The sequence below is a fragment of the Pelmatolapia mariae genome, linkage group LG20 (genome assembly GCF_036321145.2).
Source record: "Pelmatolapia mariae isolate MD_Pm_ZW linkage group LG20, Pm_UMD_F_2, whole genome shotgun sequence".
Classification (NCBI taxonomy): domain Eukaryota; kingdom Metazoa; phylum Chordata; class Actinopteri; order Cichliformes; family Cichlidae; genus Pelmatolapia; species Pelmatolapia mariae.
In genome coordinates this window covers 16859127-16877610 of record NC_086244.1, presented here as the reverse complement: position 1 = coordinate 16877610, position 18484 = coordinate 16859127, and the positions used below count along the sequence as shown (strand labels likewise).

Sequence of the window (18484 nt, the reverse complement as noted above, 5' to 3'; positions counted from 1 at the left end):
AAATGGATTCTGCACAAAGACGTAAACACAGAGCGCGGACCCGACACATCAGAATCACCTTTCTCTTTCTCGGCTTTCTCACCCGACGGCCCGTACACGGACACGCCGTGGGTTAGCGTTTCCTTACCTGGTTCTTCCTGACCTTGTACTTTCTCCTCACGTTCCCCTCTTTCCTCTCTCCTTCTTTGGACTGACAATCATACACAAATAGATTGTATTCAATTGGATGAAAAAATTACATTAATATGAAAAAAAATATTATTAAGATCACTAATAAAAAAAAGTCCTCTCTCAGTGTACTTTCAAACAAAAGGCAAATAACCAAACCACATGAACATCTAATAAAAGATATAAATATTGAAACACTGATCCAACATTATCCTTTATGGACGGATCATTTGTTCTTACACTTTTACCTGAATGTTGCTCCTGGGTTTAATATCGGCACATGCACATATGACAAAATAACCAGCTTCTCTCATTCCATTTCAAACAGGACAGTGGTAACAACAGTAGGCTATGGACAATTTTAAGTTTTAGATTTTAAATAGGCTGTATACATTTCAATGGGAGCAACAGGACGGTCAAATGTCACTGATTTTACTACAGAGTAGGACGGATTGTAGGGTAGCAAACATCGTCGGAAAACACGTTTTCAACACTGCAGGTTACCTGGGTGTAATGTTTTTCAGCTAAAAAGAAACATGGTCTGACTCCTACCTAACTATATAAAGAGTAACTGAAGGTTAAATGCAGCTAATATGTCCTGTTTTAAGCCAGGCACTTCCAGCCACCATCGCTCTGGCAGAAAGGGCGCTAGAGCTAGAGCAGGGGAGAGGTGAGCTGGAACAAACCATTTTGGGGGGGGGGGGTATCTATACTTTTGTTGTTTAAATGTTCCGTCTCAATTAAGTACTGTATGCCTTTTATATTTTTAGTAGTGTGTCACACAAACAGCAAATATTGTCAAAAAAAGTAAGAAATCTTTGGGGGTGCTTTGATTCACCCCCAAAATGGGCTAAAATCGCCCCTGACCCAGACCAAACAATATTGTTTGACTGATGGCCCTTAATATAAAGACTTGTTTCGGACTTTACGTTTCCCAATTTTACTTTAAGTTGTAAAGTTATTTTGTTATTTACATATGGCCTAATAATGATCCTTATTGCTGTTTTAGAGAGGAGCGGTGCTTCAAAGGATAGTTGCAGATTTCTGTCAGAATCTGCAGATTAAACAGTACAAATAAAATGTTCACGTTTCTCCAACGTTGTCTTCCCAACAGTTTCACTAACATCTACACTGGATGGCCAGGAAGCGTTGGCGATGTCTCCTCGGGCGCTGATAATTGGTGTCTGTCTTGTGTCAGTGACGTAAAAGACGGATTTAATGCGACATGACCATTCAAACAGCAGTCGCTTTCTAAAACATCAGATATGTATCGGATTCAGTACCACATACGAAAGTGACCCAGATCGGATTTGAAAATATCGGATTTGTGCCGTTCACACTGTCACACCATGATCGGATATGGGTCGCTTAGGGTCAAAAAAGTCGGATTTGATGCGCTTTCGCCTGCAGTGTGAACGTAGCCTTAGCCTCAGCGCAGTGACACACCTGCACCTCCATCAGGGCAAGCGCCATGTTCCCACCTACACCTGCAGGTGGCAGCATTGCAGCTCTGTGCTGTTTGCAGACCGCTCATGAAGCTGAAGAGGAAGTTGCGGAAAGGAAACGCGTTCCTCCTGTCTCCTTCTGCTCGCCGACAGCTGGAAACCTTCCTCACATGCTTGAGCTCTGCACGTTTCTTCATGACTGCGCAGGTGAGTCTTTTCTCACCTGTGCGAGTTTTCTGCCGTTACACCACGCTGACTGTATCACATTTACTTGTCAGAAAAACAGAAGTTCAGAATAGCTGCAGGAAACAAACATTCAAACAAAACTCAGACATGTGATCGGAAACCGAAGCCGAACCGAAGCCGAACTCCGGCTCATGTCACGATGACGTCATCAGCGGCTGTTTGGACTGAAACGCGTATGTTTGGGGTGAAAAATGTTCAGATTTGATGTTTTTCAAACGGACTTTTGGAGGCGAACAAAGGGCGCCATGGCTGATCAGCAGGAAAAGGTTAATCAAACAGCGAAACGTCAAACAACGAAAGGTCAAACTTGATCCTCCAAAAGGCTCCTCCCCCTTTCAGCCAGCACACCTGCGGTGGTGTCTGTCCTCCGTGTGTCTGCAGGTCTGCGCTGATGGTGGTGTTAGAAAAAAATATCAGGAGGTGAAATCTGGAGATGAAGGGAGAGGATTAAAAGGATAAAGACACAAAATTAGTTTGAGTATTTTATCAGGTTATGTTGAGGGGAAAAACATATCCGGTAAAAAGTTGTAACATTTGTATTTTTTACGAGTTTTTAGATGGTTTTAAGGAAAACTGTCATTAATATTTAAACCATTTCTAATATTTAAAAACATCCAAAGCATTAAAGTTATTTATTCTGCCATTGTCGGTACAATAAGAACCATAAGTGTTGGGTATCCGCTGAGCTGAATGAAGAAACTGACCTAAATACCGGTTTGATAACTTCCAGGAACATGCATCTCCTGAATACCTCCATGCTCTGTCCTCCCTCCTGCTGCTGAACATACAAGAGTGTAGGAGTGAATACAGTAGAATGAGGCATGCTCAGATGTGAGCCGCACTGAATGAATAAACACGTCTGTAACAGTTTCGGTAAACAACAAAGGCCTAATGTGATTTTTAACTTTAATTTTCAGGTTCATTTGTGATTAAATGTAATTTTAAAAGACATTCCTGCAGGATCAGCACCAGAGCCCCTTTAAAGGGTGGGTTGGATACGGGGACTTTACTATTACTATTATTATTATATTATTTAAAAGGGGTCAGCAATCACAGTTTAAAGATTACATGAGAGTCAGTCCTTTATGATTACTGAACCTGAACTCTGGGTCAAATTTACAGGCTACACAGCATATTTAAGGATAAACAAGCTATTTTAAACCAGTATGTAACCAAAGATGTATACACAGTACACCTCAGAGAAATGTAGCCACAGGTGTAAAGCTGACGTTTAGGGTAGAAAATTCCCAACACGTGTCCATTTGTTTTGCAGTGTTTGAGTTTGTCATGCTTTAAGATGAGCTGCACAGGCTGGAGAACGACCTCTTCAGTTTCAGAGAGACACGACGGGTATTTCCCAGAGTCTGGGCTGCACAGGCCCAGCCGCTCTGGCCTCCTCAGTCATCCTGGTTACTACAAATTCAACTGAGCTTACACTGCATTAACTCTGTGGGCGTTTAAGTTTTTTCATGACCAAACTGTATGAATTCATGTGATTTACAGTTGAAGGGTATCATTAGAAATCAGCTGAAGGCCACAGTGACTTTTTTGGATGGGGCTTGACCCCCGTTTATGTTTTTATGATGCTTCTTTAGCGAAAGTCTCAGAATTTGTAATAAATCTGGAGAATTGATGAGTTAAGAGGGTATTTAAGGGAACAAAATCAGAAAAGTCTTAAAAAATATTTATTTAGTATTTGGGGGATAAAGTATGTAATTAATTCAGAATGACAGTTTTTGGTTAAAAAACAAACAAACAAATAAATATTTACTAAAATGTTAAAAAACCACAAAAAAACTGCCAAAAGTCAGAATTGTGTGGTTCAAAGCTGAGTTTGATGTCAATATCATCCATCGTCATTCATTATCAGCTGTCATGATGATGAGGAGGAGGAGGAAGTCTTCATCATGTCTCCAAACACAAACAGAAAGCAGTTTGAGTTTTCCCGTGTTAGCAGAAATGTACACGCTGATGATCGGAAAAATATTAGAAATGCTTTGATCCTGAAGCTTTTTGATGTTTAGTCTCCAATAAATAGATTAATGAACAGATTTCCCAAAGGTCTGTTAAGTGTTCCTGTTCATGGTTTCCTGGGACATGTAGCTTCAGTGTTACACCACAGTATCTTTAAGAAAGTCTTCATTTTGAGCTGGCAAATTCCATTTACAGCTTCATGTGATGGAAAAACATCTTTTAATGACGCTCCTGTTTTATTTATGAAGCACATTTTTGACACAAACTCTGTGAGCTTCAGATAAATAAATATAACACAAACTCCACACAGGAAACTGGAAGTTTGAAACCCTGAGAATGACTCAGAACTCACTGTTTAACGCTAAATGTTCTGATGGATTCATAGTTTTTCTCCTTCAGGTGTGCGTGTTGTACTTCGCGAAAAGCGTTGAGCTGGCAGGTGTGAAGGAAGAGAAGACTGTTGCCGTGCCAACACCAATCAGCAGCCACGACCTTTGGAAGCTGTTGCTACAGCGGCACCCAAGGTGTAAAAAAAGAAAAAGGAAAAAAAAGCACACATGAACATACGTGTGAAGACGAGTCAGGGTCTAACAAGTGTTTGTGTGTCCAGACTGTGCGAGCTGCAGGACGGCGTCGTGTTGGCAGTGCGTCAGGAGTACGTTCCCATCGGCAACCAGGTGCTGACTCTAGGAGACGGAGACGAAGTCGCCGTAGTGCCGCCGCTCAGCGGGGGCTAAGAGACTGGAGACTGTAAGTAATTACTGATCAGAGATCAAGAAAAAGGTCCATGTCAGGTATTTGCTCCTGCTTCACTTCCTGTTTCACTGCACAATTTAAAAATAAAAGCATATTTTCCTGTTGTGACTTTAAATCCAATAAATTAATGATAAAGAGTCAACAAAAGTTTGATCCAAACCGTAATTCTTTTTCAAAGATGTCGAAGGGGCTGAGCGATGTCTTCAAGCTGAGCCATGATTGGCTGTCTGTGCAGGAAGTGGTCGACTCTGTCAGCAGCCCTTCATGTGGAGCCATTTCAGTATTTATAGGTTTGTTCCCATTTACTTTATTTACTTACCTGGATGACTGAGCGTGCATCAAGAAGCAATATAGCACGTTTCTTTTATTTTTAAATATTTTAGAGGAAAATAAGTCAGAAGTATTTGATAAAGGGGAAAGTGATATATTTAATATAGGATGGTGATGTAAAGTGTCAAATGCTGGAGATGAAAAGAAAATCTGGCATATTGATAAAATATTTAAAATTGTACTTCTTATAACTACTCAAATTTGTGTAAAGGCTTTTTAAAAAAAACAAAAGCTGAATTTTTATTTAATGTTCCAATACAGCATTTCAACATTTCATGTAAAATTGTGTGAAATGTCATTATTTAAGAAAGAAGGAAAAGTAAAAACATTTGAGGACAAATTTGCAGTTCCATTATTTTAGGAAGCTCTTCTAGTTACTTTATTTTAAAAACAAAGTATGTTTTATTTTATTTTTTTTTAAACTACAACATTTCAGGGTAATGCTTTACAATAATTGGAGTAATTGTTGCAAAAGCCAGATAAAAATACTTTACTTAACAATAACATCTTGTTGCTATGTCATTTTAAATCGGTTGTTTGATTTGGACACGCCGGCGAGTACGTCGACCCCGGAGGGTTAAAATACTCAGCTTTTAATTCTGAAGCACAACAGACAGATTTACTGCTCAGTCTTAATATTTTCCACAACTATTTCTCAAAGATATTATTAGTGTTTTGTACTTAAAGTTAAAAAAAAAAAAGTATAGAGAAGTTTGTTAAAGCAGATCAATAACCAGTAACAGTAACAGCAATGAGTAGTCCTTTTGAGATCTAGCTCCTCCTCACTGTGTGTCAGACTACAAAGAGCTGTTTAGTGGTTCAGGACCAGGTGTGGGTGAGGGGGAAGGCATGAGTCCTCACATTGCTGGCTATACAAATTTGTGCATGCGCCCGTGCATGCTTTGTGTGTACACAGGTACCACCCGCGAGGACGAGGCAGACGGCAGGAAGGTGGTTGGACTGGAGTACGAGGCATATGAGCCCATGGCCCAATCAGAGTTCAACAAGCTGTGTGCTGAGATCAGAGCGCGCTGGCAAAGCGTGACACACATCTGCGTCCACCACAGGCTCGGGTGAGGACGCCAACATGCTAAATGTGGCAGGTTGGTGGGGCCACGCTGGTGTTACATTTGTAGTTTTTAACTTAAATTAAAAAAAATGACACATAGCTTCCACCATCAGGTGGGTGAAGGTGGGCGAAGCCAGTGTTGTCATGGCGATCTCATCTCCTCACCGCCATGACGGCCAGCAGGCGATCCAGCACTGCATCAGCCAGCTGAAGGCTAATGTCCCCATTTGGAAGAAGGTGATACCTCAGAGCCAGTCTGATCAGCGCGATCGACACAGCATTTCAATGATTATTGATTGTGTGCTTGTGATCAACAGGAAGTTTATGACACGCAGGAGGTGAACTGGAAGGAGAACGCTGAGTGTTCGTGGTCCACTCAGAAGAAACTGCCAGAAAACACATTGTCTGATGGAAAACCTAAATAAAAAAATGTGATAAAACACAGATACTTGTGGTGGGCGGAGCCATAGTTATGTGTTTAGATCATTTTGAGTTTAACTCTAATTCTCTTCATTTAAAACACAATATTTCAAAAAACTAATGATCATGTAATGCTTAAAAAATGTTTTAAATTTGTATTTTTGTATTGACTGAGTCTGACGGTCACATAGATTTTTTTTTTTTTCCTAAGATACTAAATGTACGAATGCTGTAAAATCTTCCAAAATGAACTAAAACCATCATCAGAACATGAAGAAAAAACTGCTGTAAAACTTAGTGTCCAAAATATCTGTGTTATCTGGAAGGTAAAACATGTCTGTGCTGTCATTTGGTGTGATACCAATTTATACCACAAGGTGGAGCAGTGATTAAGGTTAAATCTGTGTAACCTTGAGTGAACCAGGTGAGTTATTAGATTATATTCGTATCTACAGTGGAAGGCTGGGAAAAGTAAATCTTGGGGAGATGGAGGATCTGAAGATGTAATGAAGGTTAAAGAAAAAAAGCAGTACACACACCTGCTGATAAAATGCTGCCCTCTGGTGGTAAAATTTCAAAGATTAAACTGAAAAGCATCATCTTCCTCGGGATGAAGACAAGCACCCAGGTTGAAAGATTTCTCTGTAGACCACGGGAGGAGGGTCAGTCTGGTGTACTGGTGTTCCAGCAGGAAGCAGGGCGTCTGGTTCACGCACAAGATATGAACCAAGAATTCCTGCGAGTGCTGAACGTGAACTAGAGAGAGGACAAAGGGCTGAAAATCTGATAAGATGTGAACTGCTGTGCTTTGAGGTGAAGATTTGTTCCTGTCAGTTTGCTGATTAATCTGAAGATGTTTCCTGTCCTCGTTATCGGGCGTCAAACAGACGCGATGCAGGCTTCGTAAAAAACATTTTACAAATACTCACGTGTGACGTGAATGATTGAACTTATCGTAGATTAATTGGTTTCTCAAACAAACGGCGTAAAAATGACCTGATATCAGTCGTCACCTCTGAAACCAGGAGACCATAAAGACAGTAGAAGGTCTGAATGGTTGACTCAGCAAGGGAAATATTAATTGTGGCAAGTTTAGAAGAACCATTCTTGTGCCTGCAGGCACTCCTGTAGTAAGATAAGATCATGATCGGCTAAGAGGCGGAGTGTATCTGCATGTGAATCATGTTTGCGATTGTGTCAAATAATCAAATCTCCAGTGAAACCAACGACGTCATCCAAGAAGCTTAAGAAATCTAGAGCACGCGGTCACCAGAGATACAAACAAAAGGACATGAAGTAAAGCGTGTAACAGTGAAGCAGATAATAAATCTGCACAACAGCTTTAGCTCACACTCTGGCATACAGCACACCAGCTGCATTTTACCACAATGGAGCAATGTTTATGAGATTAATAAATACAGGAAAAACAAATTTAAACCTCTGTCAGAATCGTTGTAAGAGTTCGAGTTCCAGGGAAGAAAAAAGCTCTTAAGATGTTATTTTTGGACAGAATATTACATTTGTGTATTCAGTTATTATGTCCAATTCAGTTTATTTTAATACTGCCATGATAAGTGCCCAGAGGTGTTTCAAGAGGGTTAATCTGTCTTCTACCGGGGTAACTATGTCACTGTGTTACGTTCCAGATCATGTTAAACTGATGCTTGTGTTTTCTTTACGTGAGTAAAGATGTTTGCTCCACAACAAAATGCAGGACATATAAATTAGGGATTAAAATTTCAGCAGAAAGCAGGAGATAACATTTCTGTGTCTTTAAATTTTTATGTTTCCTCAAACGAAACCTGATCTCTACCCTTCAGTGATTCACTCTTTCCTTCACTGGCTGTGTGTGAAAACTAGTAGACTTTCGAGTTACCTGCTCAGGTGATCAAACTCAACAGCCTCTGAACCTGTTGAGTCACCCGATGAAGGTGAAACTAGACTTCGTTTTTTTAAAGAAAAGGTTTCCATAGGTCATCTCCTCTCATTTCACCCACTGCTAAATGGCTCAGGAAAATGAAGCAAGCATTGGGTTGCTGTGACTAACCCGATCAAGTAATGCATGCCTGTTTCTCACAAGAGCCCGAGGAGCCTTTACGTTGACCGTTCACCTTTTATCTAACCTCTTTATCCTTAACATGTTCAGAGGATCACATGCCCCATATGAATGATGTATAAAACGATTCAGCAATAAATTAGATGTTTCTGAAGCAAACAATGGACAATGTTTGGATTTAGTTATTTCTGTTAAGTTATAGAGATAGAAATTAAACAGAACAACAATATGAAACCATTATAATAAATAATTATGATTGCTAAAACACCATAAACAAATAAACTTTAGTTACCCCTAAAATGGGAAATTCCCGAATTCCGCAACTCAAAACAGGAAACACGACCAGGAACAAAAAATAAACTAGATTAACTTTTCAGTAGATGTTACTACAAATAAAAGCGCTCAAGGAAGTAGAAAAGCTAGGTTAAATGTAATAGCTCAGCAACTACAAGTCTAAATAAAAATACCAACAATAACGAGTAAAAACTAATGCGTTTGATGTTTTTTTTAAATAACCAGCTTTACTTTGAAGTTTTCCCGGAAGTCTGGTAACAGTTTTTATCCCCCAACCCTCCGCTATTCCGGTCAGCTGACCAAGAGTCGGTCTGCTGACTGTCAAACCCTCCAAAACCCACTGATACTGGGAGACTACCGTCATCGGACCGAACCCTGCTCTGGCCATGTTATCGGAGCTCCTTTCTCGGGCAGCCACCTGACACCGCTGTGATCCGGAAGTGCAACGGTTAGCCTAAACACACCAAAGTCGCGGAAACAGCCGGATTCTCCCTGTCTTCCGTGACCGCTCATCTGGTCGTCTCCATCCCGAGCCCGTGTGACTCCAGCCGGCCCACCTCCCAGGCAGCCTCCGCTGACAGCCATGGCCCTGCTGGACCTCGCCATGCAGGGCCTAGCCGTGTTCGGCTTCATCCTGTTCTTCGTGCTGTGGCTCATGCACTTCATGTCCATCATCTATGTGTGAGTGCATCGCGGAGCGAGGTTAAACATTGCTAACGGCTAGCCTCGGCACAGCTCCTTCCTTTATTTCTGTCTGTCCCCGTGTGACTATGCGTGAACGGTGTTAAACTCAGAAATAAGCCGACCCCCTGCTCCTGGGGACGGGTTTGTGGATGTATGACGGGAGGTGAACCTGCAGCCTGGACGGTTAGCTCTTGGGCGTTTTCCTGGTTACCGCTAGCCGGGTAATGTTAGCTCGGACGGGATATTCCGGTTACTGCGGTCCTTTCAGGTGGTAGTAAACGAAATCATGTCATTAATTATGGTTTTATAAACCGTGAATCGATAACAAGGAACCTGAAGTAACCGCATTTCATCGTACAGAACATTTTAAATGGCGGTAAATCTTTAGGTGACGTTTCTGTAGCTTATCACGCACCTAATTTCCTGCTTCCTCGTAACGCAGAATCTCACTTAATTAAAATAGGATTTTAGAATTTTCATTCAGCAGCCGCTTTTCTTACATTATGGAGTATATGTTTAGTGTTGTATTTAAGTGTTGTAAGCCGTTCTTTAATTCGGCTGTAACCCGCTTTATCTTTTACTTTTTAATTCCATGAATTTCTATGTTTTTGGTCATGTTTATACTTCTCTACACGGAGCATGACTAAATCAGTTAACTTTTAGTAGGACAGAAGATAAGCATCGCACATAGATGGAAAGCCATACCTTTGTGCAGCACCATAAGGGAAGCTGAAAATGAGCATGGCATGGGCTTTGGTGCTGTGGAATTTGTGGAACTTATCTTTGCAGCTTACATTTTTTTTAAATGATTTGGACTCATTTGGAGTGAATTAATGCTGCAGGTCTTATAGCAGCACCTGACCTGGCAAAAAAAAAAAAACCCACACAGTCAAAAAAACAAAACAAAACATATCCTCTAAATGGACTTTAAAGTTTAGGCTCCTATTCATTGGTCTGAACATGGTTCGTTCATCTCCACCGCTATAGTAAAAGTTCCAGGCCGTCTAGGATTTAAACTCTTTAATTTGCCAGGTTTTCATAAAGATTAGAAAACTTAAAGAAGTTTCTTTTAAACCCCCTCCAGATCTTTGAAAGAGCAAAAAGCAGCTGACTTACTGAAGGTTTTGTGAGATTTGCTTCCCCTGAAATTCTTAAGAAGTCATGTGACAGCTTCCTTTTTTTTCAGTAGGGAAAGAAAATTGGAGCGTACTTCAAACAAACATGGGAAATGTGTTTTAGTTGGCTGTTAAGGGTGAAAGATAACGCGAGTTGATCTGCACAAGGATGTGAAACTGTACCTTGTCTACACAGTGTGGTGGATTTAAACATGCTTCCAAAGTTTCTTGGAAATCTGGGAATCTGTCACAGTCGATAAGATCACGTCGGGTTCATACATGTTCACACTTCCCTGGAAGATGTAGGGAGGACTGCAGCATTCATGCCTGCTTTCAATGGGATTAATATTTGGAATGAAAATTACACATAACACATGCGCTCTTCTAAAAATGTGTATTGCCAGAAAATAAAATTATATGTTCACTTTGACAACTTGTGAATCTATACAGATAGCACGAGGATGAAATAATTGGGAAGGTTAATTAAAAGCTGAGCTAGTTTGGTTATTATTTTAATATAAAATTATCTGTAAGGACGGCAAAGCCATGTGCTTTTACCTTTATCGTCTTTCCATCACTCTTATCCTTGGATCAAACAGACAGTCACTGCCTGTGGTCTTATTCATGACCATTAACAGGACATATGCTCAATGTCAGCATGACGAGTGAGGCAGCCTATGTGAAATGGACTCTCATGAAGAGCCTTTTGTCTCACAGGCAGTATTTTCACAGGAAAACACCAGCTAAACTCCTCCATCACATATTTTAAACCTAAAGTGATGCTTGACTGACAGAAGCTGACAGAAAATGAATCATATTTTAATCTAAATAAACTGTATCACTTAGGAGTAAAAAGGAGCTTTTAAGCGTGACAGAAAGAGTGGTTCAATAAAATGTTGATATTAACTGTCAGATAAACATATCAACGGCAAGAAAGTGCTTGTATGCACAGCTATGTGCGAGTGACACCTGTACCACAGACCTCTGGGTGTGAAGTGTTTGTAAGGGTGGTGCCCTGCAACTCCGTCCTGATGGTAGAGGATATATTCACCATGAGGAGGGTGTGAGACATCGTTGAGGATGTCACACCTTTTTCCAGCACTTGGAACTCCCAGAGTTGCATCATACCATGTTGTTCCTAACCTGCAGTGTGTACAGACCTATTAAGATAAGATAAGATAACCTTTATTAATCCCACACGTGGGAAATTTGTTTTGTCACAGCAGGAAGTGGACAGTGCAAAAGTTATGAAGCAAAATTAGAATAAAATAAGAATAAATACAGTACACAGTACATTAAGGTCTGCACAAAACACACACTGTACTTCTGTCCACCTCCAACCATCTCCACATCAAGTATAAACCTTGTAATCCTTCTCTGTAAATGACTCAAAGCTCTAAATGCAAAAATCATCTCTTCTGTTTTCAAATGGAGAAAACACAGAGTAACAAAGTCTGTTTCATCTTCTCTCATCAAACCACCAATCGTTGCACCTTCAGTAAATGAAAGACTTCAGATGAGTTAATGTAATCCATTCACAGAGTTATGAATGGAGATGTACTGCAGTACACCCCGGAAGGCCGTAGTGGTAACAGATGATACTGCAGCTTTCACTCTAACATGCAGTGATCTGTCAGCTCAAAAGGATTCGGCACATCTGATGATTGTGCTGTGCAGCCTTTGATATGTGCTCTTATTAAATGCAGATGAAACATAGCACACACAGGTTTGGTCCAGATGACTGTGTTTTTTTGTGCGGTACATGTAAAAGAGCATTTCCTGTATGGCCTGTGCTTTTGATATTTTTGGTACAGGAACTGTTAATGAGGACTTTCAGGCTCTGGGAACTCGATGGGTATGGAATCAGATTTGGAACAGGCGACTGAAGATAAAACCGTGCGCCCTCTTTCACTCCTACTGCTTTTCGAATATTAATGGTCTTAAAAGTCTGAGAAACATCCTCTGCTTTTACATTTACTTCCTGGCCAGGGTTGTTCCACAATATCAACTATGGTCTGTGTTGAAATCTGTTTGTTTATTGTCTAATTTCCTCTTTCTGAGGAGAAAGAAGCGAGTCGCCTTTGTTCCCCTGCAGACAGCTTGTTTGTGCTTCCTCGCTGCTGCTTTTACTTCTCCAGCTACCCATAGTTTATCTTTTAAAAATCTCTATGTTGTGTCAAAGCTTTCCCTTATCAAAAGAGAACTGTAGAGCCTATGAAAATGCTGTAACTTTCTGTGAGACAGTGCACTGTCATTATTCATATCTCACTGATTGAAGCTCAGGTTTGCTGGTTTTAAGCGGCTGTGTGTAGAGAAGTGTTCTGAACCCTGTAGTGCCTTGTTTATATTTGCTAAAATATAAATCCAGGTTCCTCTCCTCTCTGGTAGGATGCTCTGAAGTTCCTCAGGAGAGATTACAGGGTATTGGAAACAACATTTGGTAACCTACTTACCTTACCGTATCTTATCTCTGCTGCAGCCCAAGTATTTGCTCTCTGATGAATATAAATAAGCTATAAAAATGTTTCCAATCTCCATAGATGGGTCTAAAGGACAAGAACAGAACATCACTATGATAGTGTGTAGCTGTTGCACCATCTGTCATTAACATAAATACAGACACCTCCACCTGCTGTTTTTCACCACTCCATTCTTACAGGATCGCCGAACGCTGTGATGTGAAGGGAGGAACTCTTTGTGACCTTTACAAAGTGCATTTCAATTTGTTTTTTTTATTTTGTAAATGTGTTTTTGGTTCAGTTAGTTCCCAGTTTTTGTTTCTTTGAAAGTCTGGTTCTTGTTTTTATTTCAGTAACTAAAATCTCTTAGCAGGCTTAGTTTGAGCTCACTAGGAAAACCTCAGTCTGGATATCGTGTTTGTGCTTCCAGTTAAAAGGCCATCATTGTCCTCCCTGGATCAGAACACTTTGCATTAATTTTAATAGTTAAAATAAGCTGCTGGAGCAGGTCTGACACAGGAAAATATACAGGCTCCCTTCCAGTACAACAATAAAGTTAAATAGAACCTGGAGCTATAAATCTTTACCTTGCCTTTGGCCAAACTGATTTCCTAATAATAAAATAAAACACTGAAATAAATCAAAGGTCACCCATTAGATAAAACACAATCTGTATGAATAAATGATTTTTTTTTTAACCCAGTGAGACATCACAGTCAGATTATGCTAACAGGAATAGATTTTAAAATATGTTGGTAATGATGTTCTCTCTAAATAATGTTTTTATTTGTTTGTTTTTTCAAATGTTTCTTTGATTTTTACCTGCTGACCTTTGACCTCTTTCTTTCAGACGTCTTCACCTCCACAAGAAAAGGCCAGAAGTCAAACAGCCGTTCATGCAGCTAGCTGGAGTTTCTCTGCTGAAGCCACTAAAAGGAGTTGACCCGAACCTGATCTCCAACCTGGAGACATTCTTTACACTGGATTACCCAAAGGTGAAGCTAAATACTCCCAACCCAGATAATTACCCCTTAGTACTCCCCCAACTAACCTATAATGACTACCTGACTACCAAGACTCCTACTGTCCCACCCTACAGTCCCAGTTACCATCCCACTGTCCCTGATTACCATCCCTGTCCTTCCACAGACTGACCTTCCATTGCCTCAGTCTACCCTGTAACATTTACTAACCTTTGAGCTCCAATAATAAACATCTGTCTGCTGTTGTACCGCTCCTCAGACTAACTGAAACATCTGGTTTTACAGTTTGAAATCCTGCTGTGCATTCAGGATCAAGACGATCCAGCTGTTGACGTCTGCAAAAAGTTGTTGGGAAAATACCCGAATGTAGATGCTCGATTATTCATTGGTGAGAAAAAATTACTTTAAATTATGCTTGTTTTCTTACACCTTTTTCATCTGTTAGCAGCTAACATTAGCATGTGATGTCTCTGGTTCTCAGGGGGGAAGAAAGTTGGAATTAACCCCAAGATCAACAACCTGATGCCGGGCTACGAAGGAGCCAAATATGGCCTGGTGTGGATCTGCGACAGTGGCATCAGAGGTCAGTTCTTCACCACTGATGTGATGGCTATCATTGTTTTCATTTTTTGATTCTAAAGCTAACTCCCTTTGTGTTTGTGTGTTGCAGTGAAACCCGACACCCTGACAGATATGACCAATCAAATGACAGAGAAGGTGGGACTGGTACATGGGTTGCCGTACGTTGCCGACCGCCAAGGTTTTGCTGCCACACTGGAGCAGGTAAAGTCACACTAATGTAATGGGAATTCTTTTCTTTAGTTGGCTTGATGCTAACACTAACCTGTTTCCAGGTGTACTTTGGGACATCCCACCCCCGCTCATACATCTCGGCTAATGTGACTGGGATAAAGTGCGTGACGGGGATGTCATGTCTGATGAGGAAGGATGTTCTGGATCAGGCTGGCGGATTGGTCGCCTTCGCCCAGTACATTGCTGAGGATTACTTCATGGCTAAAGCTATTGCTGACAGGTTGGCACGTTAACATTAGCACCCTGTCGATGTCACTGTCAGAGCTTCACTTCACACTTACCCTATCTCTCTGCAGAGGCTGGAAATTCTCCATGGCGACACAGGTGGCGCTGCAGAATTCTGGATCTTACTCCATTGGCCAGTTCCAGTCCCGCATGATCAGGTGACTTCAGTGCTCATCACTGATTGATTAGTGATGATTTTTAAATGTTTTTCCCTCCATTTTGCCCGTCTTTTTTTTTTTTTTGGGTCCATGACCTGCAGCAAGACATAATTTTATTTACATTTATTGTGATCTTTATGTTTTTAACTGTTTTGTTTTTCACAATAAGTCATTAGCATTTAGTTTTTATTATTAGTTATTAGCAGCATTATTAGGGGCGTGGGCTTTTGACTAAAGGGTGGCTGTAGCCTTTGGACCACAGCTCTTAATTCTGAATCCCCTCTTTGACCTGAATCCTCAAAGCAGCTGATATTAATCAAGTTTTATGTCTGCAGGTGGACAAAGCTGAGGATCAACATGCTTCCCGGAACCGTGCTTGAGCCCGTTTCCGAATGCTTCCTCGCCAGTCTCATCATCGGCTGGGCCGCTCATTACGTGTTCAGGTACACAGTTGACCACACAGGGATGAGGTCATTGGTTGGCTGGGCGTTTTTTGTTCTTTGGCCCTCAATCACCAAACAATAGGTTAAACATTTATCACCTGGACATCATCCAGAGAAACTATATTGATCTCTGTGTGCATGTGTGTGTGTGCTTTAGATGGGACATGATGGTGTTCTTCATGTGTCACTGTCTCGCCTGGTTTATATCTGACTACATTCAGCTGACCGGAGTCCAGGTAATATCACATACTTCTAATTTAAAAGGAAGGTTTTTTTCAACAATAATTACTTTTTCATTTTCAAGAATTCAGAAACACAAATATGAAACTGCCAATTACAGATGTTTTCCGATTGATTTGATAATAATATGAATAATATGAATGTTGTATTAATTTTCTGCCTTTAAATAGAAAAGATGTAAGTTTAGTAAGTAATGTTAATTAAATTAAAAAAAACATAACCCCATTAAAAAATGAAAACATTAAAAACTGGAACACAAAGATAAAATTTTTTGAAGGTTCAGTTCAATAAATAATTGTTAAAATGTTTAGATTTAAAAGTTTTTTTTATGGAAAACAATGCAAACAAATTTAAGAAAGTTAATAAATTTAAATGACATTGAAAAATAAGGAGATTTTTTAAAAGTGTGACTGATTTTTGGTTGATGACATCACCACAGGGCGGCCCTCTGTGCTTCTCGAAGCTCGACTTTGCAGTCGCCTGGTTCATCAGGGAGTCGATGGCGGTGCAGATCTTCCTCTCGGCTCTGTGGGACCCAACCATCAGCTGGAGGACTGGACGCTACCGGCTGCGCTGCGGAGGCACCGCTGAGGAGATCCTCGACGTCTAGTTACCTCGGTGACGGGCCTCATCTGCCCCCCACCTCCACCCTCACCTCCTCATTACAGCGAGGAGAGGAAGAGACTGATGTTTGTTTTTCTTTTTTTTTTCTTTTTTATGAGGAAAAAATGAAGAGTGTGCGTGTGTGTATGTGCACATGAGCGTGCGTGTGTGTGTCTGTGTGTGTGCGTGTTTTAACTATTTATCTTTCTTTTGGTGCTAAAAGCTGAAAGACGCCAGAACAAGCCAATGAGAGAGCAGGAAGCAAGGAAATATGTGAGGGACACATGCACTGAATCATCTGGTCTCTGATCAGAGCAAGAAAACAGGAAGACCGTGAGCCAATCAGGACAGAGGACTACACAATAGTCCCACCTGATTGGCTGATATTATTTTTGCATGGAAGGTATTGACGGGCATAAAATAGGCATGAACGAGAACAGACGTTTTACTCTGAAAGTCCTCTGTGCTGTCAGATATTTAAAAAACAATTTAATTTGAGACTGCAGCACAAACTTGAATGTGACATTCATCACATTCACACATCAGAAGAACAAAAGCCAGCTTTCATTGTTTTTCTACTTCAAAGCCTTCTCTTCTTCAGTGGTTTTTGGAAAGCCGGAGCTGGAGGACTGCGCTGTTCTCTGAAAACCTTCTGATTATCACGACTTTTATCCGTTTCCATTGTTTTACAAATGTAAACAAACAAAGAAAAACAACTTTTGGATAAAAGAGGAAAATCTGTCCTGGGTGGTTCTGACTGGACGATCTGAAGTCGTCCAGTTCTGGTTCAGGAGTCACAAAGAGACTTCAGCTGAAACTAATCTTCAGCTCCGGAATCATCTTTATGTGAAAGGTGAATTATATTCAGTTTCTGAGCCTTGTTAGTCACTACAGGAAAGCAGCTGCTTGGTTTTTGCTTCTGTCCATAAAATCTGTGCAGCTTTAGGATAAACATTTAAAAAAAATGCAAACATGAGCAGCTGAAGGACTTCAGGCGGCTGACTGTCGTTTAGGAAAAAAAAATGGAGGAAGTGAACAATGAACAAGTGAAGTTTTCTCTTAATTCATCATTAATTTATTTAAAAAGAAATAATCCTTGTAATGAAATGAAATTGTCAGAATGTCATTATTTCGTCATTGTGAAGGTGCAAAGGTACTGAAACGTGACAAATTATTGTCACAAAATCAACAAGTTCAATCATCAGTTCAGCTGCAAAACCCGTAAACGGTAAAATACTCTTTAGCCCGATGTGAGATGCACATCATTATTAAAAATAAAAACAAATTAAATATTTCTTTGATATTTCATTTTAAATTGTTAAAAAAACACAAGTGAGCATAAAAGTGATCTAAATTTTAAACTGAAAAGATTAGAAAACTTCTAAAGGGATTGTTGTCTTCTTGAGTAAAAACCATAAACAAAAAAAAAACAACAGGAAAAGAGTTGTCTTAATCAAAAAACTAAATTATCTAATGAGACAAAATAATTTTTCTGGGAGCTCAAATGTCTTTTTCTCCCGATTTAATCTCTGACCCTGGAAAACACTTGGGAATCTAGCACTGAATGAATTCCAGTATTTTTGTAAGGAACGGTCGTAGCATTTCAAGAATTTCTCTAAATGTTAAAAAAAAAAAAAAAGGACCAAAAATCCACATTTCTTAAGTTTTCAGTCTGAACACTGTGTATGTGTGTGAGAGTGAGTGAGAGAGAGAAAAAAAGTGTTTCTTTAAGCTCAATGTTAGCGTTTAGCTGTTACCGTAGCCACTCAAGGTTTGGTTGATGACATCACTCTGTCGGATGAACCCTCGTGGCCAGTCAGATGAATCATGTTTGTTTATTGTTGTTGTTGTTTATTTTTTCTAAAGACTTATCTAATGTGGAACCGACCAATCAGTTCACGACTGTGTCACGATAGGAACAATAAAGTTTTATCTCAACCTGAAATCTGTAAGTGTTTTGTGACTGGCTCAGTTGATGGAGTGGGCAGAGTCTTTGGCAGTCA

General features: G+C 40.2%; 2 protein-coding genes across 4 annotated transcripts; both read left to right on the top strand.

Annotated features, from left to right (window-relative positions):
- Positions 1-1726: 1726 nt before the first annotated feature.
- Positions 1727-6430, top strand: LOC134618832 (molybdopterin synthase catalytic subunit-like). 3 transcript variants are annotated; one of them, XM_063464413.1, is made up of 5 exons: positions 4471-4583; positions 4768-4879; positions 5836-5992; positions 6102-6225; positions 6306-6430. In XM_063464413.1, exons 2-5 carry the CDS (start codon positions 4768-4770, stop codon positions 6411-6413), a joined length of 501 nt encoding a protein of 166 aa, XP_063320483.1. In that variant the 5' UTR covers positions 4471-4583; the 3' UTR covers positions 6414-6430. The 3 variants fall into 3 exon arrangements, with proteins under 3 accessions (XP_063320484.1, XP_063320483.1, XP_065325717.1); XM_063464414.1 differs by lacking the exons at positions 5836-5992; positions 6102-6225; positions 6306-6430 and adding exons at positions 1727-1820; positions 4233-4357 and having other exon boundaries at positions 4444-4583; positions 4768-4878; XM_065469645.1 differs by lacking the exon at positions 6306-6430 and having other exon boundaries at positions 5836-6022; positions 6102-6202.
- Positions 6431-9049: 2619 nt separating this feature from the next.
- Positions 9050-18419, top strand: ugcg (UDP-glucose ceramide glucosyltransferase). The gene is made up of 10 exons (XM_063465497.1): positions 9050-9439; positions 13867-14011; positions 14285-14387; positions 14481-14582; positions 14670-14782; positions 14854-15032; positions 15109-15195; positions 15531-15638; positions 15796-15874; positions 16318-18419. Exons 1-10 carry the CDS (start codon positions 9342-9344, stop codon positions 16486-16488), a joined length of 1185 nt encoding a protein of 394 aa, XP_063321567.1. The 5' UTR covers positions 9050-9341; the 3' UTR covers positions 16489-18419.
- Positions 18420-18484: the final 65 nt, after the last annotated feature.